Source organism: Epinephelus lanceolatus, chromosome 1 (genome assembly GCF_041903045.1).
Source record: "Epinephelus lanceolatus isolate andai-2023 chromosome 1, ASM4190304v1, whole genome shotgun sequence".
In the NCBI taxonomy this organism is placed as follows: Eukaryota; Metazoa; Chordata; class Actinopteri; order Perciformes; family Serranidae; genus Epinephelus; species Epinephelus lanceolatus.
In genome coordinates this window covers 28,205,384-28,231,903 of record NC_135734.1, presented here as the reverse complement: position 1 = coordinate 28,231,903, position 26,520 = coordinate 28,205,384, and the positions used below count along the sequence as shown (strand labels likewise).

The 26,520-nt window shown below is 42.1% G+C and overlaps 1 protein-coding gene across 13 annotated transcripts in view; it reads right to left on the bottom strand.

Moving 5' to 3' along the window:
• LOC117256943 (ELKS/RAB6-interacting/CAST family member 2) overlaps window positions 1–18,286 on the bottom strand; it is a 54,119-nt gene extending 35,833 nt beyond the window's left edge. For all 13 annotated transcript variants that reach the window (XM_078168867.1, XM_078168874.1, XM_078168879.1 and 10 more), the window contains exons 1-2: window positions 18,134–18,286; window positions 10,272–11,081 (exon numbers count right to left, since the gene is read on the bottom strand). In XM_078168867.1, coding sequence (XP_078024993.1) covers window positions 10,272–10,946 — 675 coding nt within the window. In that variant the 5' untranslated portion in view covers window positions 10,947–11,081; window positions 18,134–18,286. The remainder of the gene's footprint in view (window positions 1–10,271; window positions 11,082–18,133) is intronic.
• Window positions 18,287–26,520: the final 8,234 nt, after the last annotated feature.

Sequence of the window (26,520 nt, the reverse complement as noted above, 5' to 3'; positions counted from 1 at the left end):
ACATAAGTATTTCTTCTTTTAACAGAGAGCTGTATTCTGTTCAGGGTGTAAAAACCTCTGCAGCAGCATTTTACATTGAGGAGGCTGCTCACTGTTTGACTTGTTCCTGAGACCTGACACCTCTTAACACTCACAAGTGCATCAATACTAGTGTGCAAAGTCATCCAGTTGGCCATGTTGGACCCTTTTGCAAGCTGGTTCTGGCCGACAGGCCGGGTGTTTGACACCCCCGCCTTAGAGAGAGTCTCTTCAAATATTGGCTTGCTGCTGCCCTGCTTGTACTAGATGCATTTAATAAGGCACAGAGCAACATTCAAACAGATGAAACAAAACCTTTTACTCTCTCCTCATAACTTCTCTCTCTAACCTCACCTGACACCGCTCCCTCTCCCTCTCCCTCTCCCCTTCTCATCAGTGCTCCCTCTCTCTGCTCTGATCAATAGCCTGCCGTCTTGGAACTAAACTGCAGGAGGCATCCCAGTAATTCCATTTGCATAATTGCACTGTGGGTTAAAACGACTGTATGGCCGTTTCTCCCAACGTCTACAGCAGTACTGTACCAGTTCCTGTGAGTCAGTCATGACTCAGCGGATACTGGCGTTGTGGTCATCCTGCCTCAAGAGAAGGCTTCTCTTTCGCTGCATATCCTAAAAAAATGAGCTTCCAGAGGTTTCACAGAGTCAAGTGAAAGATGTTGAGCTACAGTGCTGCGCTCTCTAACTGACACCTGGGGCAGCCAGGGGTAACTGGCTGTCATAAATCCTTTTGTGCAGAAACACAAAATCCTTCTGAGAGCTACAATAGACAAGAAATTGGATTCAGTCATTTTCCCCCAAAAAACCTCTCTCAAAATGCCAAAAGCTGTATGTGCTTACACGTCGGTTAAGTATACTGTTGATTTGAATTTTCACAGTGCTTGTTTTGGAGAATGGGTGAAAGTGTTAATTAACAAGACTGAGGATGCAGTCGAATAGTCAGTTTCCTTTCCTACACACTTTTCCTTGACCTAATTAGAAAACATCATGACGTCATGGAGAGATGTAACAGTGAATTCATAAGGAAAAGACAACCAAGGTTAAAAAAAATCTGACTGTACTTACAATAGGCTCTTTAATTATGCAGTGGTGGATGTTTTTGATGTGGATCTGCTGTGGTGAAGCTAATCAGTTTACTTTTAAAACCTGATGATTTTTATGACTTGTCTCTATAAATTAATATTATCATTATTAGAGACACCATGTGTTTTTATCGTGTTGTTATATGCAGGTTATATAAATGTGGACAACCCAGTGAAATGGCCAAATGGTGCATTAATGTAAATGTGGCTGCTGCAAAGAATTGTGGGCCAGCATTATCTCCTTTCCCCTACATAAAGGATGGTCCAGTGTACCCTATGCTAAAGGAGATAAGAAAAGAAGCACTGAAGCACCTTTCCTTAGCATTTAGAGAATTCAACCAGCTCTTATCAGGACTGCCACTTAGATACTTCCAGGTCATTTCACTCAGTTAGGAGCCTTGCAAAACAGAAAACACTATTTGACCGCAGCCTAAAGGCTCGGACATACTTTTCCCATTGAACGTCCGCAAACAGCAACCGTCACGTGGACGTACATGCAGTTCTATTCACAGAACATTTGAGGGTCCAGCAGTAAACAGGAGGGCCGAGAGGTGAGCTTGCGGTCAACTGCCGATTTTGGGTCAAAGTAAAGCTAAAAAGACGCTGCTGAGTCTGGAGTGGATTGCTGTTGAGTATCCAACTTAAAACGAACTTCAACGTGTTGAGGTGGCTCTGGCTGGCTGGCTTGACAGCAGTGTTTTGGACTGGACTGGAGTGTGGAACAGGAGACTGGTGCATTCCCAGTCAGCGTGCTTGCTACGTGTACAGTCTGTCTAGTTGCAAAAAAATGGGCTGCACATGGACGTCCACATAGAGGTCTGTGTGGAATGTTATCTTGGACCAAATAACCGGACAACTGACCTGATTATGGTGCTAGATAAAAAGTCAGGGGATCACTACAGTTACTACAGTTGTTCCTGAGGGAAACATAAACGTCTGCACCAAAATTCCTGAGAACTCACTCAATAGATGCTGAGGCATTTCTCTTGAAACCATAAATGTCAACCTCATGGTGGAGCGAGAGGAAAAATCGCCAGTCATAGGATACATCGTCCTAGCACCATGAATGTCTTTACAAAATTCTGTGGCACTCTATCACAGGTATGTGGGAATACCGTGCTATAGAAAACTTCAATTAGCTAATTGCATCAGAGGGAATACAAAAGTCACTGGGAGTACTCTGGGTACTATGAATGTCCCAGAGGATAGCAATCCATCCAATAGTTGTTAAGATATCTCACCGCAAGACAAAAAATATAAACCTCATGGTGGCACTGGAGAGAGAGTCAGGGGATCACCAAATTCACTAAGCCTCATCCACCGGGGACCATGAGTATCTAAACTAAAATTGCTGGCATTCAATCCAGTATTTATTGAGATATTTCAGTCCGAACCAAAGTGGCGGACTCACCAGCTGACATCCCTAAGCCACCCTGTACATAGAATGATACTCAAAGCTGGTGACATGCAGTTCCTTTACCAGGTGGCGTCGGCACAAGCTATATGTGTGCAATACACTGCATATGTGTGTGCAATACACTGCATATGTGTGTGCGTTAAGAGAGAGTGGGTGTTTGCATCTGACAGATGGACAGCTCCAAAGTGCTGAGTCAGAGCAGCCTACCACTCACTACACTCCTAATCTCTGTGTTGTATGTCGTGATGGCTGACAATATACAATTACACAGCCATGCTAGCAGACGCGGCATTTATTCATCTCCGCTCAGCGAAAAGAAAAGTAGAGAGCAGCATGAAAACAGAAATCTGAGCTAGAACAACAGGAGGTACAGTAAGAGAGCCTAAATTTGAATTATATTTGCTTTCTAGTTATTATAAGTGTTCGCCCAGTGTGATGAGGGCCATTTAATGTATTTTATTAATATTCCTGTTTATCATCTCAAGAGTATAGGATGTGCCTGCACAGATAGTTCTCCCCATGTAACAGAACTGTAACACTGGATCACTGTTCAATTTGATTAAGCCAAAGACTGGTCCCTATAAGGCTTCCTTTAATTTACTGAGTGTCACCCATTCGTCCCTCAGTGGCTTATTTAGACATTTTGTTTAGTTGAAAGTCACTACATCTAAAGTTCTGCTGCATTAGTTTTTGACACATTTCTTAAACTGTCCATCAAGAGTCTGACAGTGTCACAGAAGTGGGTTATTAGCCCACTGTATGCAGTACATCACAGGAGCATAATACAGGCAGCACAGGGTACATCTATTTGGCTCTGGCATATGTTCAAAGAGCCACAGCTATGTGATTTAATATTCATTCATTCATCTTCTAACCACTTCATCCTCTTGAGGGTCGCGGGGGGGCTGGAGCCTATCCCAGCTGACATTGGGCGAGAGGCAGGGTACACCCTGGACAGGTCGCCAGACTATCGCAGGGCTGGTGATTTAATATTATGTAATAAATCTTTCACTTCACACTGATGCAAAAAATGATACAGCCTCTGGTTAATGATGAAGAGGAGCTGTATCATTTCACAGTGATTTTGCATGAAAACCAGACAGACAGCCTACCAGTGCAGGAAATCAATAACCCATTCAAATACACAGGCTGACTTTCAATGTCAACAAATTTAACACCCTTTCAAATTACAAAAGCATTCTCATTTTCAGTGTTGATTAAAATATTGTTTGGGGTTAACAACCTGTGGTTTAAGCATTATGTTTGTCTTATTTAAGTTCATAAAAGCATGTCACAGTGGGACAGTGGAGGAGTCACTATGAGCTCCAAACCATGCAGAGCAGAGAAACAGCAAGGACAATGATCCTTAATGAGCTGCCACATACATTAATGTGGAGTTTAACACTGCAAACATCAGCCAAGATACACAAGATACACTTGGCCATCAGTAGCAAGTATACTCATCATCTCAGAACACTTTTCTTTCACTCCATCATTCCTGCATATCTTGTCTGTTTGTTACAACAAAAATCACAGTGTGCTTGACTAAATCATTCATTCTTTTGCCAATAAAATGCCAGAGAGCAGTGGAAACTAGCTTCGACACATCACTATGTGGAGCAAACTGACAACCAAACTTCAAACCGTGCACTTAGTGAATGACCAGGAGTGGCAGTGTTATAGTCAAGACCACACAAATTGATACCAAGTCATGACCAAGACCCGAGCAAGTCCCACAGTGCATGACACACTATGATAAAATGTGGAACATGCAAACTATAGGTCAGTGGGTCCCAACCTTTTTCCTTCAGGGACCCCTTTTCTACAACTGTGTAAACTGACAACCCCTGACTAAGTGACGGGTTTTATGGATATATCATATTCTATGCGTAACAATAACAGTACAGAACAGCTGATTAACTGCACAATTATCACAACTAATGAACGCAATAACTGCACTCAGTTTGTGTAGAACAAGCAATTTAGATGAATTTTGAGCAGACTACTCTCTGTCAATACTCTTTATCAGAAATTAGTTTAACTGTTATTTTTAGGAACTTTTTGTATGAACTTCTGTCTGCATTACTGTTGTTTTATTTTTAACCATCATACATACTTAATATTTTTTTTTTTTTTTACAATTCAGTGTTTTCTTCTCCCTAACACTCCTGCTGTTCTATTAGCTCTATTAGCTCTAACAGCTACTTTTCTAATGCAGGACCAGGTTGTTAAGCAGAGTGAAGGGTCTGTGACTATATCTTGTCTTCAGGTCTTCACCTCGCCCTTATCCTGTGAGATATTTTGTATAAGTTTGTATTTTGAATAATAATGTAAACTTAAAAAATTAACAGAGCAATGTTCATTTAGCTTTTTTCCAGAAATGAATGAGATGCTGAGAAATATGCCCACTGTCTATTTTTTAACTAATGTTTTTTTGCATTCCTTAATCAAACAGGCCTCTCGAGGTCTGCTGGGACACCCAGATTGGGAACCAGTGCCATTGGCACTCCTCAAATTGATCTAAAACATCCATATTACCATAAAAACACCCACAGAAAACAAATGATGATTCCTCCTTATTCACCTCTGACATTGCCATATTGTCACAGTTTTGCAGCCAGGTGAACCCAAGAGCAAAAACAACAAGAAGGTAACAGAAACTTGAAAAAAATAAGTATTTCATTTACAAAACTAAGGTTACAAAAAGACCAAGGCAAAGAGAACTGGTTGGCTGGAAAACACCTGGAGCAAAACAACAGCTGCAAACACCAGGCTATATAGACCATGCACTGACAAGGAACATGGGGAAACACACAAGTATATATATATATATATATATATATATATACAGAGAACTAATCACAAGAACAAGACACAGCTGGAGTAGGCAGGTACAGGCATAAGGAGGGAAACACAAGGACTGGCTAACAATGGAGACAACCAGGGTGTGTTGGGAGGTGGTAACACTAGTGCAGAGCAAATGAGATTAGCACAAGCCAGGTGTGCAGGGAAGACTCTGGGAACAGGGGAAGACTAATAAGACTGATACAAAGCAGGTGTGTTATAAAACAGGTGTGAAACAAAGGTAGAAGTTAAACAAGACACAACACGTATGGGAAGTAAGCTTCAAAACAAAACAGGAAACAAAACCCTTGGACTATGACACATATATTATGAATGTATATGTATATGTGTAACATGAAAAATGTCTTCACAAAATAATCCTAAGGCATTGCAGAGGTGAATTTTATGAGTGTGTTATGAGTGTTCTTCAGGTTTTTATGAGCAAACACGTACAAACACGGAGTAACTGAAAATAACTTATGCATCTTTATTCACAATTTAGTGATATCCCCACAGTCTCAGTCTCTTTGACTGAGACCAATATAAGACATAGTAAAATGTAGCTCATTCCAAGACCAGACAGAGACCTTTAAAAAAGGTTCTCGAGACCAAGACTGATCATTTACTACAACACTGCTGAGTGGACTACCTCCTGAGTCGTACCCACCCATAAAAAGATGTAAGATTTCAGTGGAAAAAAGTGGAATTCACTGTGTTGTCCGATTCTTTTAAGGGAATACATCCTTATTGTTACTTTTCTTGTTAAGACGGACATTTTTGCATTGTTGGCAGTGCTCTGATCTAATCCAAGACTGTGCTGTTCTGGAGAAAAAGACACCAGCAGACTGTAACACGTCTTATCCCCTTTGCTTTGTTCTTCCATCCTCCACTCTCATTTTAATCTCACCAGCCTCGCACTCTGTAAACGTTTCCCTGCTGAACATGTCGAGAGACTCCTCATTTCGTCACCTTCCTGTCCTCTGGATGAAGCAGCAGCCATCTTATGTGCTCACACAAGGGAGTTGGTTGGCACAGGAAGTATCCATAAGGTCTTTTGACTTTTCACATGATACTTCCTGTCTCCACATGAGCTCATGAAATGGCTGAAAACATCAATACCTTTGCTCATCATGTGCGTGTGTCTGCTGCAAGCCTGTTTGCCGCCAACTGAACAGAGCTAAATATTAACTCAACACATTGCGCCAGTGTACACTGTGTGGGGTGCACACCTGCTGCACCACCGTATATATGAATCATATGTGCAAACAACTAATTGTGACTATACCTCTCCCTCACAAAACACAGACTGTTGGTGATGAAACCTCTGCACACACATTACCAGCTGGTGCAGCTACAAAAGGAAGAAACCTCTAATCACAAACGCAAACATCCCCATCCACATACAAATAAATTCTACTGTATGTGCACATGCATCCACATGCACATTTATTACAACCCAGTCGCCAGAGTGAATGTTGGCATTGTACATTTCTGCAAACCACAGGTAACTTACATCTGTACAAACTTTTCTTTACGTTTTTACAATGCTGGATTTAATGTGTGGTTAGATTTAGGCACAAAAGCCACTTGGTAATGGTCAGGAAAAGATCATATTTTGGCTTCAAATAGCAGCTTTTACTGGCACAATCCCAGCAGGAAATGCAGCGATGTCCAAGTAAAATACAGCCTATCCAAGCAATAAACGCAGCAATATCTGAGTAAAAACAAACTCTTTCCATGGAACCATCTCCTCAGAGAATTCAGCAACATTTTGGTAAAAAACAACCAGTGTCTATGGCACTATCAGCAGTTGAAATACAATAACTGGTTGCTAAAAAACGCCCATATTTGCTGGCTAAAATGCCAGGGAATGGCAGCAATGACTCACTACAAACAACTGGTGTTGTTGTTTGTTGGTTTCAAACAGTGGTCTGCAGCTTGGCAGCCATCTGATGACACACCATCCACCATACCTCCTGATGACAAATTTAGCTCACACTATATACTAAATTATTTTAGAAATGCTTATCTGATGTGTAAAGCATACAAATGTATTGCAAGCTATCTGTGGTGTGACAAAATGTACAATTCCAACATTTTCTTCTGGCATCTGGGCTGCTCATTCACAATGTGCTCCCAATGGACCCAACCCTCAACTCTTTATTGAGATATAACAATCCCACCCTGTTCACATGTCCACGCTTTTATTGCTCAGTGACGTGTAACAATCAGTAGCTCGGAGTAAACAAGTACACACACACACACAAAAACATGTCATGTCTGGGGCACGGTATCCATGCACAGACAGGGCAGTGTGATACGGGAAGCTCAGCCTCCATTTTGGGGATTGCGTTGATGAGGGCTGACTGGGTGGCTGAGCAGCAGTGGTCATGACTCAGTCAGATATGGTCCGCTCTAACTCACACACTTGCCTCCAGCAGCTCTCGTCCAGCTTCAGCACGACAAAACATTCTGCTGAATCTAAGTCAAATGGATCAACATTATAACAGCCCGAGCCAGTTGCATAGTACATTAAAAATGCGCCTCACAAAACATCGCTGGGCTAATCATTACCTCTAGTCATGACCATCGACTGTCTTGATTAAAGCTCTGCAGGCTACGGTTGGTATTTCACTCACAGTGGAGTCTGTGCTTTACAAAACAGATGGTAGCCAAACTGACGCCTGAATGGTTTTCTTCTTGTCCTAACATGTGGCAAAAAGAGGCACATATTCCCAGATCTTATTTTTCGCAAAATAAATAATGCACAGCGTTTGCTCAAGCTAATAGAGGCCTGAGGCACCTGATGCAACTGCAAAGGGTGCCACAAGCCAGATGTAATGATTGGCCAAAAATGACTCCATTATTAATGAGGCAATTTGCTCCGTCAGCCTCTCAAACCATCCCAACATAAGTATACACTTACGTAAGGACGCCTCACAGCCCAGAAATCAAGATAGAAAAATCTCAATTATAGTAACAAGGCACATCTGCCTTTTATTAGCCGACATACTTCATTAATGAACCCGACCAGGAGGGATATAAATATCATTCAGTGCAGAGTCAGAGCGAACACTGAAGTACACAACAGGCTGAGGATAAATAAAGAGTCCTCCCTTTGTATCGAGCACAAAAGGCATGAAAGCCCACACTGTACAGCTTTCATATTCTGCCGGACACATTCAGCTCCTACAGAGTGTGAAGCCAGGCTAAAAATATAAACAAGGATTCACGCTGAGTATTTAATCGCACTGAGCATAAGGAATAAGTGAAATGATGAATGGCTTGGGCCCTGTCAGTGGCAGTGCTGCTTTAGCCTGAACAGGCACATTCTCCTCCCAAACCCTGTCCCCTATACATTTACCTGAATCACAAAGATATAACAGGATCAAAGAACCTCTGGCCTCCCTCTAGGGATCACCAGCAGGTGAAACCATGAGGCAGAGCACTCGACATCCTTCCCCCTTGCAGCATGGCACTGCTTCGGGGATGAGCTGGCAAACTGCAGCCTCTTTAACCTCCAGTCAAATGAGGTAAACCACAAATGATTAATTTTAAAAGGGAACGTTCGTGCGCACAAATTCAAGCAGACATGCACAAAGACAGACGAGTCTCATTTAAGGGTCACACTAATGGTATCCTGCTGTGACCTTGAAGGGTGGAGTGACAGTGTTGAGTAATGAGTGGTCTGCTGGCTGCTCAGTGTCTGACAGCATCACTCAACCAGACAGATAGAAACACAGACAGACTGCCAAAAAGACCACGACCAGCTGGCAAAATTCAGCCTTTACGCTGCTCGAGGCGTCACACAATCAGCTGCATCATGCCACAGAATTGCCTAAGAAAAAACACTGTAGAGCTCAATCTAGCAATTTAAGCAATACTCTGACCTATTCCACAGTCTACCTCAGTGTGTCGTGCACGTTTCCTTGTAGCTGAAATATCAAACTAAACCAAGGTCCTGTCTTTGAACAGAAAGCAGTGGTGAATGCAAGTGCAGTAAATGCCGTTTTTATATCGACATAATTTCCATGAACTGTTAGAAAATTATGCATGAGGCTATTAGGTGATAACAAAAATAAGACTCTAGCTGCTACTTTCTGTAGTGTATTTGAAGCTAGTGACGGCCAGATGAACAGAGGTCGACAGTGAGAGATGATCAAAGTCAAAGTAAGTAAAGGAAAGACAGAGGAAATGGGAAGAGAGGCAGAGTAAGACGGAGGGTGTTTAAGCATCCTTGACATTTGTCTCTGGGCCTTGTGCCTACTGTTGTCAGTTACTGATTTAACTGGGCCATGACTACACCCCCACATCGAAGCTAGCAAAAAAACCTTTTGACATCTCACACTTTTGTGCCAATCTGATAATAACCGTCGAAAAAAAATTAACATCGTGGCTAGATTGCATGCAGAATTCACCTGTTGGCAGTGTTGTGCTTTTCATTTGATCACAACTGGGAGCAGGTTTTCACTGTCAAAATTATGGATTATAGGATGTTTTCATACGAGAAGGCACAAGGCTCAGTGTAATAGCTCATGTTTCAAAAACTAGATTACAGAAACTAGATTAAAGGGTTTTGTATTTCCTGTGGCTCAAGTGGTCTCTCTGACATTGATTCTGTACTGGAGTACTATGTGAGGAGAGTGCATGTTAAATATTTATGTGCGCAAAGAACTCTTTCCAGAAAGGTTTCCACAAGTACTAAAAAACATGACTGACTGCAATAATTCTCTGAACTCTTGGACTGAGGATGACAGTGGTCTATTGCAGAGAAGAGAATGGTGAAAGCAGAGACACACAGATCAAAGAGGACAATAGAAAGACAGCAGACTAGAGAACTGAAATTCAGTGCAGTAATGAATGGGTTATGACAGCTGTGGGAGCTGGTCTCACCTGGTTCTCCTCATGAGTGACTCTCATCTGCTCTTTAAGGATTGATGTGCGAGCCGCCTCTTCTTTCCTCATTATCCTCTCCTTCTTTAGCTCAGGACTCCAGAAGCTCTTGATGCTGTTGGTGGAAGACCCCAACTTACTGTCCTTCAGGTCGAGCTCTCGGCGCAGCAGCTCATTCTCCCTCTGCATATCCCTGAGCTGGGCTTGCATCTCCAGCAGCTCCCCACCACTGCCCCGCACTGCCTGCCTCAGCAGAGCAGAGGGCACCCCCTGGTGGTGGTGGTGGTGGTGCAGCATGGAGAGGGAGCCCAGGTCACTGTAAGACAGAAGGTCAGCATGGGGCAGCCCCACTGAAGCAATGTTGGGACTGCTGCCCATGGCTGTGACGCGGCCCCCGTACATGGCCCGGCTGGTGGCGCGACCCAGAGTCATAGTGCCTTTTGGATAGGTGGCAGTGGAGCCCACGCCCTCGTGGTCGCTCAGGTACATGGGCCCCGAAGTAGCATAGGCAGCGTTGAGTGACTGGATGTTCTCCATGGAGAGCGTCTTTCCCCCCGCACCACCCCCGCCCCCGCTGTTGGCCCTCCGATGGCCCAGTCTGGGGGACCTTGGCAGGCGCGGGGACCGTGCGGGGCTGCTCTCTATATGGCCTACAGCTCTGGCACTGCCGTACATGTCCTGTGAATCGGCGGTGTAGCCACCAGAGGGTCCTTAACAGGAGCGCGTTGAAATGAGACTGCTCTGACCCTCTGAACCACACATGGGTGATTTATTTCATGCCTTAATGGGTAGAGCACATCAAAGTCAGATCTGAGGAAAGAGGAGAGAAGCACCTGTTAGATGACAAACAACTGCTTCTGTGTGTGTGTCAGATGAAAGCCACAGAAAGAGATGCACACACTTAAAATAAATACACAGGGTATTACAGGGTTAAACAAATCTGACCTGCAAGACGCTCCAGCTGAAGGAATAAATACTTACATTAGCTTTAAGGCTGTGTTAGTCAACATGAGCAGCACACTGTCACATTTTATATGGCTCCTATTTCAAATGGCCCACAGGAATTTCCCAGCATCACTGTGGATTTCCCACTGGCCAACATTTATCTACATCCCATTAATGCTGCTAATACAGCCAGGAAAGGCAGCTTTACGACCACAAAGTACATCAGATACCATGATAATATATAACATCAGATTTGTCTGTTATGAAAAATGATTGTACATAGTTTTATATCAGAGTAAATCCTCACACCCATGATGTAAGGAGGTCAACAGTTAACTGTTAACCGAGGATGCTAACTTAGCTAACCCCTTTAGCATAGTTAGCTGTGAATGTTAGCTCTTTTAGCGTTGTGTTAGCACTCCTAACAGTTAGTGGTGCTAAGAATGCTAACGGGGTTTGCCGTTCAAGATGACACCGTTTACTCACCAAGGCTACCTAGGGGGGGATACAGCAGGGTGGCCGCCATGTTTCTGCATCAACGCTGTCTCGCCGCTGGGACGGCGTTACCAGCGTTAATGGTTGTTAGCGGTACCGCTAGCTAGCTCCAACCCGATGCACAGTGCATAGCGGCTAAGGCTAACGTTAGCTAACCAGTGGGGACCAGAGGGTAAGTGCTAGCTAGCTAGTTGTCAGCAAAGCCAACAGAAAATAACAGAAGGCTCTCTATTTACAACGTCTCTTATATTCACCTCATTTCTTTTTTATTTTACTTTAATTTAATTTTATTGTATTTTTTTAATTCATCTTACCAGGTAACAGGTGTTTCTATGGCTGGGCTATCACAAGCAACATTAACTGAAACTGACATCCATACTATTAAGTGCTGACTAAATGCATGATATGTTTACCAAATAGTTATTTTTCCAGTTAATTCCCTACAAAAGCTCTAGGTTTAAAATTTCAAATGCCAGTGTTGTTTTAGATAAGTGGTTATTTATTAATAAACACACACAAACACAAACAAACTGATTGTTTGCATCCAGTATTACTGTTAAGACCAAATTAATGCTTTATGCGAGTGTGATGTCTGACTCTTTGGCTCCCTACTTAATTAGCCCTTCACATGTTTATTACCATAATAATTGTTAGAAACTGAACCAAAGTGAAAGATTATAACATATCACAAATACACAGCAACACAGCAGCTGGTACTTTATAAAGAGCACCAGAGAACACAACAAACATCACTGTGTCGCACCTCGCCATACAATCAATACAATGTCCCCGACTCAATGCAATAAAAATCAATTATAAAAGAGAGCTAACATAATCAGGCCCATGGCATATGACATAAAGTAATCCTCCGCTGGATTGTATTGTCTCATAAACACATAAAACCTACAAATTATGACAGACAAGGGACTTGCAGTGGTTTTATAACCACTGATGTTATGCCGTTTACAATATGCCATACAGATTTTCTGGCCACAATTTTAATTAGAATTGCGTAAATCAAAGGAATTTAAAATACTGCAGCCTGCTGGCTAACGAGGAGCAAAGGATATGGGGGGGCTTAATTTTTAATGTGGTAATAATGGGACTGCCGTTTAATGCCACCTCAAGCTTCAATATAGCCCAAGATATATCACGGTCTGTGATACATTTAGCTCGGGATGACACATAATGGCAGCGTCATTATTACATTATTGTAGATATCTTTTTGGGTAAAATAACAGAGAGTCATTTAACAACAAAGACGCTGACAGGGGTTGTTAATGTCACAGGCTGCCTGGTGATGAATAATACTGGACCGTCTGTGAGACAAAAAAAAATTAGACTCTTCCATCAAAGTGAACTACGGTACTTTCTCTCCTCTGGTGACACTTGCTGCTCAGACTCAGTTGCCATGGTGACTCTGCCTGGGCTAACAGAGATAAAGCACCTCAGCCGTCTGACATATAACGATGGCGTAAGTTCCCCAAAAAATTGTGGCCAAATGTAGATGGTGAGTGTTGCAGCAGTGTCGAGGTGACATGACAGCCTGTCTGCTCCATGGGAGCTTTCTCTAGCAATCCAAAATTTGTAACTTCATGCATATTCTTTTATTTTTCTTTTGAGGGACAGATGAAATGACAGTTCCCGGCACAGAGAACCATGTGTCAACAGGTCTCCTTGTATGAAATCCAGTGAGATTTTAGATGGCAGGACTCACTGAAGCATCATCTGTGTGGAAACACTTGGCCGGGGGTGCTATCACTGCAGCCTGGCAGAGGTAGTCACACAACACGCTGTCATCTCTGTTAGTAACATTAAGTTAAAGGTGTCTAACAATCTCATGGGAACATACTAATATAAACTGGCAAAACAGACCAATCAGAGTTAGTTTAAAGGCTTAGACTCCTTTTGTCTCTTTGTCCCTCTGAGAGACACTGACAAATTAAATTTAAAATTTAAATACGCAGACACATGCAACAACAAACACTGTGGCTCTTATCTACAGTGGTCAGCTTGCTACAGTGGGTCTGTGAAGTCTGGTCGGTAAATGTTTTAAGAGCAAAAACAGCATTCAGCAGTGGGCAGACAAAAACAACAGAGACATCTCATGATAAATTAGAACTGACCAGCTGTATATCTAGTCTGTTGAGGCTCATAACATTTGTTTTTGGTGAAACTGTTAGTGTGGATGATTCAACTCATTTTTGAGGCCTGGCTGTGGTTTGCAGCATAAAGCAAAACATCCAGTGAAGCATCTTTCAGTCAGTGTTGGTTAGGATCTACTTGTAATGACTGTTTCTGTTTAAGTTTGTCTGGGTTTTGCATATGTTGTCATCATTTTTTAGACTTTCTCCGCATCGTTACTGCTGTTCCCATGATTCAGGCGATGACTATCTGGCTTGTTTGGACCTCTTTAAAGGGACAGTTCATCCCCAAATTAAAAATATAAATTCTCATATTACCTGTAGTGCTTTTTGACAATCTATGTTTCGGTATGAGTTGCCAGGTGTTGGAAATATTGGCCGTATTTCTCTCAAATATAATGGAACTAGATGGCACTCGGTTTGTGGTGCTGAAAGGGACAAAAAATACATTTGAAAAACTCAACAGCAACGTTTCTTTCCAGAAATCATGGCCTGGTTACTCAAGATAATCCACAGACCTTGTGAGCAGTTTCATGCAGGAACTATTTTTTCTTTACCAAACTACATCCACCAACCGAATCACCGCACAGAAGAAAGCATGCATCTACTCAAAGATGAGAGGCTCTTGCTCGTGACAGTGTGAGATGTAAACTTTAATGGCATCCACCATGGCTGAGCTGTAACGTTAGCTAGCTCAGAGGTGCATGATATCGGTTGGTGGATGTAATTTGGTATAAAGAGAATAGCTCTTGCAAGACGCTGCTCATGTAGCAAGCTCCTCTCATATTTCTTTCATTAACACCTGGATAGTCTCTGCCCGAGCCACTTTTACCTGGCCCGCCACTCCTACCTCACATCACTTCCTGCTATGCTTGTTTCACTCTCCATGTAAGAGGACACATGCATTGCAGCCACCACACTCACAACAAGATCTGTGGATTATCTTGAGTGACCAGGTCATAATTTCTGGAAAGAGACATTGCTGGTGAGTTTCCAACCGAGTGCCATCCAGCTCCATTACATTCCAGGCATCTCTATGGCTGATATGTCCAACTCTGGGAAACTCACACCAGAAAATCTAGACTGACAAATATCACTACAGGTAAAAGGAAAGTGTGTATTTTTGATTTGGGGATGAACTGTCCCTTTAAGTTTCTTGTCTTACCTTAAAAACGTACCTATACAAAGTTTGTCAGCCCTCTTATTAAAGCTTCAGCTGTGATTTATTTATTCAAAACTGCCTTTGTAATTGTGAATTACAGAAAAACGATGTAATGTGCACGTGGGGGAAAAATGCTGCGCTGCTGAGCCAGTGATCTGGGACGTGTGCCATGTGAACGCAACTTCCACGCTTTGATTCCAGCTCCATCTTTGTTGCATGTCCTCCCCCTCCCTCCTCATGTTTCCTGCCAATCTTCACTGTCAGCTTTTTAATAAAACTGTACGCCAGAGATATTTACTTTAAAAAAAATCATGGTGACATATGCCAAATGGAGGAAAATAGTGCTTGAAAGAAACGCTTAACACTACAGACACTTCTACCTCAAAAATAAACACACTGAACTACTGAACAAACGTCTTCATTTCACTGCTTGCTTTTGAATTAAATAGTAAGGTGTTTCTCATTTTCTTCTGTTCAACCAACTGCACGCACTCTAATCACATTGCTTTTACAGATTGAATGCTGGAGCTTTGATATAAGCAATAGTGCTTCATACGATACTGGCATTTCCAACTGTGACACAATACCTTGAAAAATGTTGATATTCAATACTATTCTCAATACCACGGGAAAATTTTTACATTTAGGGCATATGAGATACAATTTCCATTAAAAGATAAATATAACAAGGCTTTAACATGACAACAATCTTTTCTTGGTTAGCAGCAGAGAACAGCAGAGAACAGCAGGATGACGGTGGTCAACATTAACAGAATGAGAGCTAGAAAGCGCAGTTGGTCGTGTATCGATAGTGTGGAAAATGAGGATAGAAACCATTTTTAAATGTTCAGAATCAATATGAATCACTAAATCGATAAAGTGATGGATCTATGGTTACATTGACATTGTGTTTTTTGTCTCTGGTACTTAAAGCCTAAAGATATTTGATTTACAGTGATATAAAACAGTGATAAATAATACAAATCCTCTCATTTTAGAAGACGAAATCGATGACTTTTTGGTGGTTTTGTTTGATCAATTCAACTGCGTTTTATTTATCTTGCCAGAGATCATAAATCACAATTTGTCTCAGGGGGCTTTACAACACAATGGATGAGGAAAAGCTTCCTCAAAAAAAAAACAAACCCTTTAATGCGGACAAAATGGAGGAAATCTCAGGAAGAGTGACTGAAAAGGGATCCTTTTCCCAGGACTGACAGACATGCAATAAGTGTCTTAAATAATTATGCAATTTTTTGTCAATTGACTAATAATGAATGAATGAATGACTTTATTTCAAACCTAAATGTAAAAAAATATAATAAAACAAACAAGAAAAAGGTAACAGTGTCAGAAAAGGAGTAGGTAGAAGTAAAACTTATATGCCCTTAAGCCTTTCTTACATTTCTTCTTTTAACTCCCAATTCCCTAATTTATTTATAACTAATATACAACTATCCCCAGTCTGTTTACCATCCATTAAAGAAAAACGACTAATAAATTATTTGACAAAATGTGTTTGCACAAGTACAGTGAATGTATGCATCAAATAATGAATAAATTGAGTAGAAATTCCTGCCATGTTCTACACCAGTTTATCTCCAGTGAAAATCATACTCTGATCTTTTTATTCCTCTCTAACCCTGTTCTACTGTAAAATTCCATATCGACTATAACGGATCCCCCACCCACGCACACACACAGATCCACACAGCACCAAAGGCATATTTCTCAGTAGGCCGGGCCGAGGGAAATGACCCAAGTGCAATAAGAGAGTATCATATTATTGCAGAAACAGTGATAACACTGGAGTACTGCAAGGGGTGCCTGCTGAGAGGCCAATAATCCTCCACCGACCCATCCCCACCCTACAGTTAATTTTACAGAGCATACTAAAAAACAGAAGATGCATGATTTTAACTATAGGGTTTTTTTTAAACTCATGCTGTCACTTTCATTTCCAACCTGACGTCACCACACTGTTCAGGTGTTGCTGAGCAATTGCAGTCACCAGAACCCTGAAAACCTGTCAGCAAATGCCAGTGCAGGCCAGTGAGGAAATTATCACTGGCAATTCAGGGAGCAGTGATGCGTTAACTGCGGGGAGGATACAGATGTTCTGACAGAAAGATTTCACCACAGGCGGTGCTGAGTGTATCTGTGGGGTCAGGGAGACCCTTCCCTCTGTGAGGCGATCATGACATTTTGAGAGCCAGCATGCAGGCATTTTGTTCCTACTGAATAAGACTTAAAACCAGGGATCCTTGGCTGTGAGGATGAGCTTCTGAGGTCAGAGCGCATGTCTAGGACGGATAAAGGACATTTTTTAGTCTATAAATAGCCTTTACAATGGCTTGGTGATAAAGAAATTCAATGTGGAAAAGAAGTAGCAGCCGGTTCAGTGCGGTGCAGGGCTACTTGAGGAACACATGCAGCCTCCTCATCACGTATTCTACTACACAGTATCAACGCCCCCGTGCTTCCCACTGACTCCAATGGTTGGTTGATTGGGATGGGAAAATGTAAATGTGCGACTCCAAATGGCCTGTTCACCCGTCCACCCAGATCCAGTCACCAACCTGCTCGTTAGAAATGGCTTGTGCATGCGAAATGACTCAGACAGATGTTTATCTTCATCACACATAGGTGTCTGTTTTCAATTCAAATATTTATCCTATAATGACTGCTGACTGGTGTGCAGGCTGAATCACATTTCATGCAGCATAGGAAGCACGACTGAGCAATTGACAGCTCACTGGGCCTACATTTTCGATGGCTCCGGCGTGCTGTGCGTCGAGCACCTGAACACACGATTGAAATATTAGTCTAACGCACAGCGGGGAAGCCGACTGAAACCTTTATTTTGAAATACACCGCTGCTCTATGGTTTCAACACGTCTTTAAAATGCAAATTGTCAGGTATCAAGTGAGCACTGAGTGGCTGTGTTCGTGCGATCACCCACCACCGGAATGGGTTTTTTTAAACGCGCATAAGCCGGCGCTTTTTTCCGCCACATCGCTCATCAAACGCTCCAAAAAAAGACGGGACGCACGTGTCAGTGCTTCTATAACGACACGCGGAGACACGGGGTGCAGAATAAAAGAAGCAAACGTACCTTGATCGATGTTAATTCCTCTCCTTCGCCGCTTTAGACGGCATCTTGTCGCCTCCATTCACCCCAGCAGCCTCTCTCAGCATCCTGCGCTGTCATTGGGCAGCGGACACGCTCTCTCTCCTCCTCTACACACCAGGGAGCAGCATCACCACTACTGCAAGTGGCAGCTGGCAGGAGGGGATGGGCGGAGGAGATGCGGTGAGCGGCCCCTGCACTCAGTTTCACATCATCTTGGTGCTCAATGGCAATCATTGGCCGCGTCCGTTCACATTAGTAGAATATATTTGAGTTTTTTTTTATTGGAGCTCTAGTTGTCTTTTTTATGGCTCGTGTTTTCAACCTTTCACCGGGGTTTACAGGTGACCGGAAACACAGCCATGTAGTTACAGTACATTTCAGAGGAGGTGGACCCAATTCAAAATTAGATGTGTGGCATAGATCAGTAGCAAAACCTGTGGGTAGAGCCAGCAGCACTGCTTTTAACACGAGTGTATTTAGCCCTGCACTTTGACTCACAGGCAGCCCTTCCTCCACATGGTAAACCACCATCATCAGTGGCAGGTCTTACTAGATCAAGAAGGGGGGCGCCTAAATTGCCCCCACCCCCCATAACAACAACAATAATAATAATAATAATAACAATAATTACTGTTACTATTACTATTACACTTTGCCCACCAGAGTGTTATTTTTAAGTTGCAGCCAGCGCCAGCATTTTTGATCATAATCACTAATCTTTAAAGACCTTTAATTTGTTCTATGAATATGTAAACAGTATATACATAAAACTAAGGAAGAGACCTTCTGTTTTTATACACAAGAAACATTTTATATATATTTTATATATACATTTATTATATTTTTATTATATAGGCTATAGCACTTGAATTTCTGCATTTTCACAAAGAAAAATAACATTTCAGACAATAATCTGAGAAAAATGCATTTTTGTCAAATACAGTCATTGTCAAGTATAAAATCAATTTCCTTACGTCAGTTTGAATTGTATAAATAAAAATAATAAAAATAACAATCATGAAAATAATATTGTCTTTCGGGTATAGCGGAACACGTTGCCACGTTCAGCGATCGCTCAGTGTTCTGTTGTCTCCCTCTCCTCTGTGGTTGTCTTGTCCGTGTGTCACTGTCACCATCATGTAGACTCACAAGTCAGTCTTTAGACGCTTTGCTTAACTAAAGACTGATGACTTTCTCCCTGATTTTGTGTTTAGATGGGCGGATACAATTTCAGAGTTTAAAAAAACTCCCTACGTTGCAGAACCAATAGTAAATCCGCAGGGCGGTCCTTTGGTGGCTCGCTGAACTCTTGTGCTCGTAAACATAGTCCGACTAGAAACACGTGTAGTGGTACAAAATGGCTCAAGTCGCTGTAAGTCCTTCATTTCCACAATCTTGTGGACTGAGCACACATTTGATAAAATGGAGTTAAATCTCTCGGCATCCATTTTCAAGCTCTCTGTGTGTTTGTTTCCTTGCGGACGAGAAAAGGGGGAGCGACATTTCCGGGAGGGCGTGTTCTTTTCAAAAATGCAAGAGGCATTGCTTTGTTGCCGGCCGTTTTCGCCGGTGTGTTAAACACATTTTAGAAAGGAGTGTCCCCAGACTATCAGAAGGCGGAGATCTCTAATTGTCTGGTGGCGAGACTACCATCATGGAGATCCCGTTTCGACGCACCAAACTCATTTGCTTCTTTGGCCAAAATCGGATTCAGACTGTTGATTAAAACAGGAATTGTCGGTCTGAGTCCATCGACATCTCAATGGCTTGCCCAACCGCAAACTTTTCCGTTGACGCCGGCATTTTCGTGCAGTTCACAAGCTGCTACGTCTCTGTAAACAATGTCTTCTTCCCATTTCCAGTGGATCTTGTTCTTCATTTGTTTTTGGACACGGCAATGCTGTTTTATTTCACAAGATGTGTAACAGTGTTCCCTATCTTAGAACAGTGAAAACACGGATTGCCAGAATATCTCGTCAATGGCGGGGATAATGTTAATTACCGGTATTATTATTATTTAGGGCCATACCTGACTCAGAATTATGTCCGTCAAATCAGATTTGGCTGTTAAATACGAATACTCAACTTTTTTTTTTTTCCATATAAAATTCTAAAGTTTGAACAGGGTCCAGCGGGACGTTCAGTGTGACAGCACATTCATGTAATATAGTAAACAAGCTAACATTCCTTACAACGAGTTGGAAATTTGCAGCAACATTTTTTGCCATCATTAGATATCAAACAAAAGCCAGAGACTGTCATATTAAGTCACTGTGCGCTGTAAATTCACTGCTTCTAAGCAGAAGAGAGAAAATAGTGTTGTCTCAGAGCTTTACGGTGGAAAGTTTATTATTGTCCGTACCGCTGTATCACTTCGCAGCTGACCGTACCACGGAGTGGTGTGAAAGTCAAGAGCGCTCACGCTGCAGCAAATCTGGGGGCCAAAACGTCCCCAGTGGTACACTGCACAGGACAATGACTAACAAAGAATAAAATAAACTATCACTGATGACCCAAATCTCTTACTCTCAAGGGACAGCCCTATTATTCATTCATTCATTCATCTTCTAACCCTCTTAAGGGTCACGGGGGGGCTGGAGCCTATCCCAGCTGACATCGGGCGAGAGGCAGGGTACACCCTGGACAGGTCGCCAGACACATAGAGACAAACAACCATTCACGCTCACATTCACACCTATGGACAATTTAGAGTTATCAATTAACCTAGTCCCCAATCTGCATGTCTTTGGACTGTCGGAGGAAGCCGGAGTGCCCGGAGAGAACCCATGTTGACACGGGGAGAACATGCAAACTCCACACAGAAGGGCTCCCACACCCGGGATCGAACCAGCAACCCTCTTGCTGTGAGGCGACAGTGTTAACCACCACACCACCATGCCGCCCAGCCCTATTATTATTATTATTATTATTATTATTATTATTATTATTATTATTATTATTATTATTATTACAGTACATTTTAAAAAATCAAAAATAAGGGGTATGGTTGAGTGGAGTGTATGTGGTGTATAGAGAGCATTACCAAAAGGGCTTGCCTAGGGCCCCCAATTTGCTAGATCCGGCACTGACCGTTATCGAACCATCCTGATGTAATCCTGCAGGTTAAATATGGTTGGGGTAATACCAAGGGACAGGACTGTAGTCTGCTAATCCTAGCCAAGGAGGAGGGGGGGGCAATTTGCACGCCTGACAGGCTCAACTCTGGGGGAAATAAAGTTCTTTTTATCTTCATCTGCCGTCTATCCTGTAGGCTATTTTCCTCCTCCTTCACTACTCTTGCACATCTGATCCACTTAATTCTCATTGGCTGAGCAGAAGAAACAGAATTAACCCCAACACCGCTAACATGTAAGTAGATCAAGTGTGCAGGGGCAGATGCAGTAAAAGCTTGCACCACATGGAGAGTTGGAAAGCAAGATCGATGCCACTGTCATATCTGTTAAACATGGAGACACTTAGCTTAGCTTAGCATAATAACTACAAACAGCTAACCTGACTGTGGACAAAGGTAACACAGTCCAGCACCTTTAAACTGTTAACATGCTTTAACTCGTTTGTTAAATCCATACAAGAATCACTGAGGTTTTAAGGGAGTAAATGTGATGGACTATTTCTTGGCCCTTCGCCGTAACTTCCTGGAGTCTCTGCTGGTTGCCTGGCAACCTCACTGTGACGACAAGACACAAGCTGGTTGTTTCATATTTACAGTACAGACAGGAGAATGGTAATAATCTTCTCATCTAACTCTCGGCAAGAAAGTGAATAAGCAAATTTCGCAAAATGTCAAACTGTTCCTTCTGGTCTGACGTGTCAGCGATACAGAACTGAGACAGGTTGTGTGTGGTTTTAAATCAAGCAGCTGCAGGAGGAGTGACACGACCAGTACAGCAGTGACGTATTGTGGTGTCTTTTTTTAAAACAATGAAGCTTAACATTGTAAATCAGAATTGCCTGAGGGATCCGGCAGATCCAATAAGCAGCTCTGACAGAGGAACTTCTGTCGCAACATGAATCAATCTAAACTCATGACATCAAACACTGTGACTTCACCATGAGGTGAGTACGTCCTTCAGAAGCGTTGGTACTGACAGCTCTGCAGGGTTTTCCAAAACTATAACAACGTCCCCCTGGCCCTTGTCTTCCTCCTGCTCTCGCCTGCCTTCAGGCTGCCTGGAATTACAGGGACTTTCTCCCATTTTGTATTGTAAACACTGACGCTAAGTGTGCTTGACAGGGCCCAAAGGAGAGGCATCAGCATTTCTGTGTCCTGAACACAAACACACAGTCCCTCAGTCTCCCTCTTCCTTTCTCTCATGCTCACATACAAGGTTATATGAACAGAAGACAAGAGAAATGGGCACAGTAAGAAACTGTTTGTGCTCCAGTTGATTGAAAACTTCTTTACTTAGTGGCTGACCTGCATTTCCATTATGAGATCCCAGTGACAGGCAGAATGTGAGTGGTGATTGGTCATGTTTGCTTGTCCCTTACAGGGCATCAGAGGCCATGTTGAGGCTTGGCTTCTTTTTCCTCACACAATTTGACCTGCAATATGTTCCCGAGTGCCCGGCCAGCCATGTGGTCAGTGCTGACATGCAGCCAGAAGTGTCCATTTTCTGTCTCTTCCAATTCATCCCCATTTTTAAAATCATCAGCGTCTGATATACAAATCACACTTGAGGTTAGTGGAAGTCCCACACTCCATTAAGAACAATATGTATTCTCCATCAAATGACTTGCTGATATTGTTGGTTCAAAACAGTTAACTTTAATTGACTTGGGCTACCGCAGGCCAGGAGGACTATAGCTTTTTCCTGGAGAAAAATGGATGTATCTTCAAGACATCTATGGGTAAAGAAGATGGCTTCTTGTGTTGCATCAGAGAAACTGACTTACATAACCAGAAGAAGGGCAGGAGAATTTGAAAAAGTCATTGTATTATCTTGGATGTCAGATGCCTTACTTTATTTTATTTCTTTGTTAAATATGTGAAATACATGAAATGTTGTGCTTCTTACTACAGAAACCATGTTTAAACGTTTCATTGCTTACTGGAGTTATTAATATCGTTAATCGTTATCGTACCCCTGATAAAATTCCTTGCGCATCACCTCAAACTGTCAGAGATACTACTTCCCTCAAAGTGAATAGATTCTAGCCAGCGGGCTACAGTATTTTGGGGAAACGAAAACACACCAACGTAGCATGCTTTTGCTAGCTAGCTAACTCAATCTTGCTAAAAGTTGCAGACTGATTGGTGGGTGAAGGTCATGATATTATTGGCTGAATTTTGTTTGTACTACCTTTTGTAACATGGCATATTTTGTTATACAGGAAGTAAACATGATTTGATACAAGAAAATGCTTTCTAAAAAAGGTTTAAAGGGCTATTTTTTTTATATAATTTTGACCACGAAACACCATTTTAAAACGGTTCCAACCACTGACGTATAATAAAAATTGTATAATAATGATAAAAAATACAATTTTTATAGCTTCTGAGTCACTCAATACAGCTAAAAACCACACTTGCAGGTGTACAAGTATACCCTTTTAATGGCTTACACGAAGGGGTAAAGTAGCCTACCAGTTCATGACTGAGCTGTCATTGACGTTAAAACCTGTTTGAAATCATTGACTTAGGTTGTTGTTTTTTTTCCTGAGTCATGACAGTGATTTCAGGTTTAATCTTTTTGTTCGAGGTGAGACAGCACTGATCCACAGTCAAACCCCTTTAAAAAGCAAACGTCCTGGAGAAGGATTGTTTCATTATTAAAGTGTAGTGTATTGATTATGCAGACTGGCAAGCAAGCAGATTAAGACTGTGAGTGACAGGCGAGGGAGGAAAAACCCAAGCAGCCAGTTCCCCCTCAGAATCGGCTTAATTCTAAGAAATAGGCTCAATTACGGTAATGTGTGCACACACTTTGGCGGTAGCAATGACAGATCATAATTAATTTGCAGAATGAGTGGTGCTTGATTCTGGTCACTCTCAGCCTCCGCAGTTGCTCTACCTCTGTGTGTCACATTTCCCATCACTTGAGGTTGAGTCACAAAGTGTTCCTCTGAGGTCACCGCTGATGGAAATAACTGGTTAATCCTCATAGGCTGAGGCTCCATCATGGCTTTCGGGAAATGGATGAATGCAAGCATTCCAATTATGGTTTAACGACTTACATTTATGCTCTTAATAAGAGGACATCGAGGTCAAGTGACCTATAACTGGGGACAGTAATGGCAAACCATTAATCAACCTGCTGTAAACAAGCGTTCACCTGCTCTGCAGTGGAAGGTTGGATAGAGCTGGCTCAGATACCACTGCTGCGAAAGACAACACATAAAAAAAAAATGTATATTAAAGGAATACTTCATCCCCCCAAATGAGCATTTGCTTATCAATTACTCACCCCGTGTTACATTGAATTTGTGAAGAAAACTTTTTTTTTTTGCTGGCATGCCTCCAGTAAACCAAGAATCCAAAAACAGAGAAAACCAATTTATGTCATAGGGATCCACTTTAACGATAGCAAATAAAAATCTAAAATAAATCAAGACTTAATTCTACAAACTCTCACACAACTCCTGCAGTGTAATCCAACTCTGATTTATACAGTTGTATGCTCAATGCTTCCCAAACTGACAGCCCTTTCCTACAGGGAACTGATCGGAAAGTGAAACTTATCTATGCTCTCCTCAAAGCCAGACTCCATTGACAAAACCAGTAATTTTACCTCACTGAACACAGAAGCTGCTAGTTTACCACTGCCTCAATCAGTTAGTTTGTTTGTGTTACTGTGTGACTTTGGTAAATCTGAACTAACCCTTAAAAAGCACAAAGTCACAGAATAACACAAACAAACTAACTGATTGATGCAGTGGTAGACCAGCAGGTCCCATGATCAGCAAGGTAAAATGACTGGCTTTGTCAATGGAGCCTGGCATTGAAGAGATAATAGATAAGCAACACATTCTCATCCCATCATGTCAAATACAGCTGCTTTGTAAGTGGACCTAAATTTCATGTCACAGACACACCGGACGCGGAACCAAAGCGCAGCACCCAGCAGCGGAGGCAGTTTTCAATCGGCGCCCATGTTAACCTATTTGACTGTCCACACAGGCCTCTGAGCAGATTGGAGCGCCCGCAGTGGCTCGCACACTGCAGCGCTTCAGTTCGGTGTCTGGTCTATTTTTCACTCGAGCTGCAAGTGCTTCTGTCAAGCTGGATAGAGCGGATCGTACCAAACAGGAAGTCGGACACAGAAAAGACAAGAGAATCTGGCCAATTTTCAAAATAAAATAAATTTAAAAAATAAAAGCCTGTTTAATTATGATGTTGCTTGTCCGTCTATAAATATTTGTTCAGTTTTTTCAACCTCCATCCTGAAATACTCGACATGGCAACCACTGTCCAGGCGTAGTTCGGACACAAGGTGATGAAAAACACCATGATCCTTCCTTTTTTGGTTGATTGGGTGGACCCACATTCGCCTTCTCCATCGTCGGAGCCGCCACTGCAACAAGTAGAGAGCAAGGACTCTCCTTCTCTCTACAACAGCACACACTAAGGAACGTGAGGAGAAAATAACGTGTTTATAATTTAAAATAACACAACAGTGCATAACCGAACACATTTTTCAATACCCTAATCACTTCATTACAATTTTAATTTTGTGTCACCGAGCCTACAGACATAACTATATAAATAAAATGGTCAGAACAATATGCGATATTCATTCAGTGTTTATCCAACATGCTCAATACATGGACATGCAATGACAAATTGTCATTAACTTATTACGTTATAAAAAACGATGAAAATATGGACTTACCCATGTTTAAAATGACCTGTTGAAGTGAAAAAACGAGTACTGATGGGAACAGACGAGTGGAGTTGATGTTTAACCGGCGTGGAGAGCGCAGGAGAAATGCGCTGCCTGTGGGGACAGTCAAGCGCCTGCGAGTACACTCGCAGGACTTCCGCGGCAACGCGTCCGGTGTGGCCCTGGCATCAGAATATGATGCTCTAGGTACCCTCCTGCGTCAGTTTTGGACGTTCTGGGACAGTGTGTCAATTTACGCTTGTTAAATGCAACATGTCTTTTCAAAATAAACTTCTGTTTTCACATGAACAGTTTTTGCTTGTTACATATATACAGTCTTCTTCAAAATAAATGTACAATTTAGGTAAGACACTTTGTTTTTATTGTTTATTTCCTTAAGATTAGGAAACAAAAGCAAGTGTTTAGATTAAGAAAGAAACATTATGGCTTGGCTTAAAGTAAGTGTGGTTGTTACAAATGTCACATAATGTTACGTCACTACTCTAGCATGTTACACATACGAGC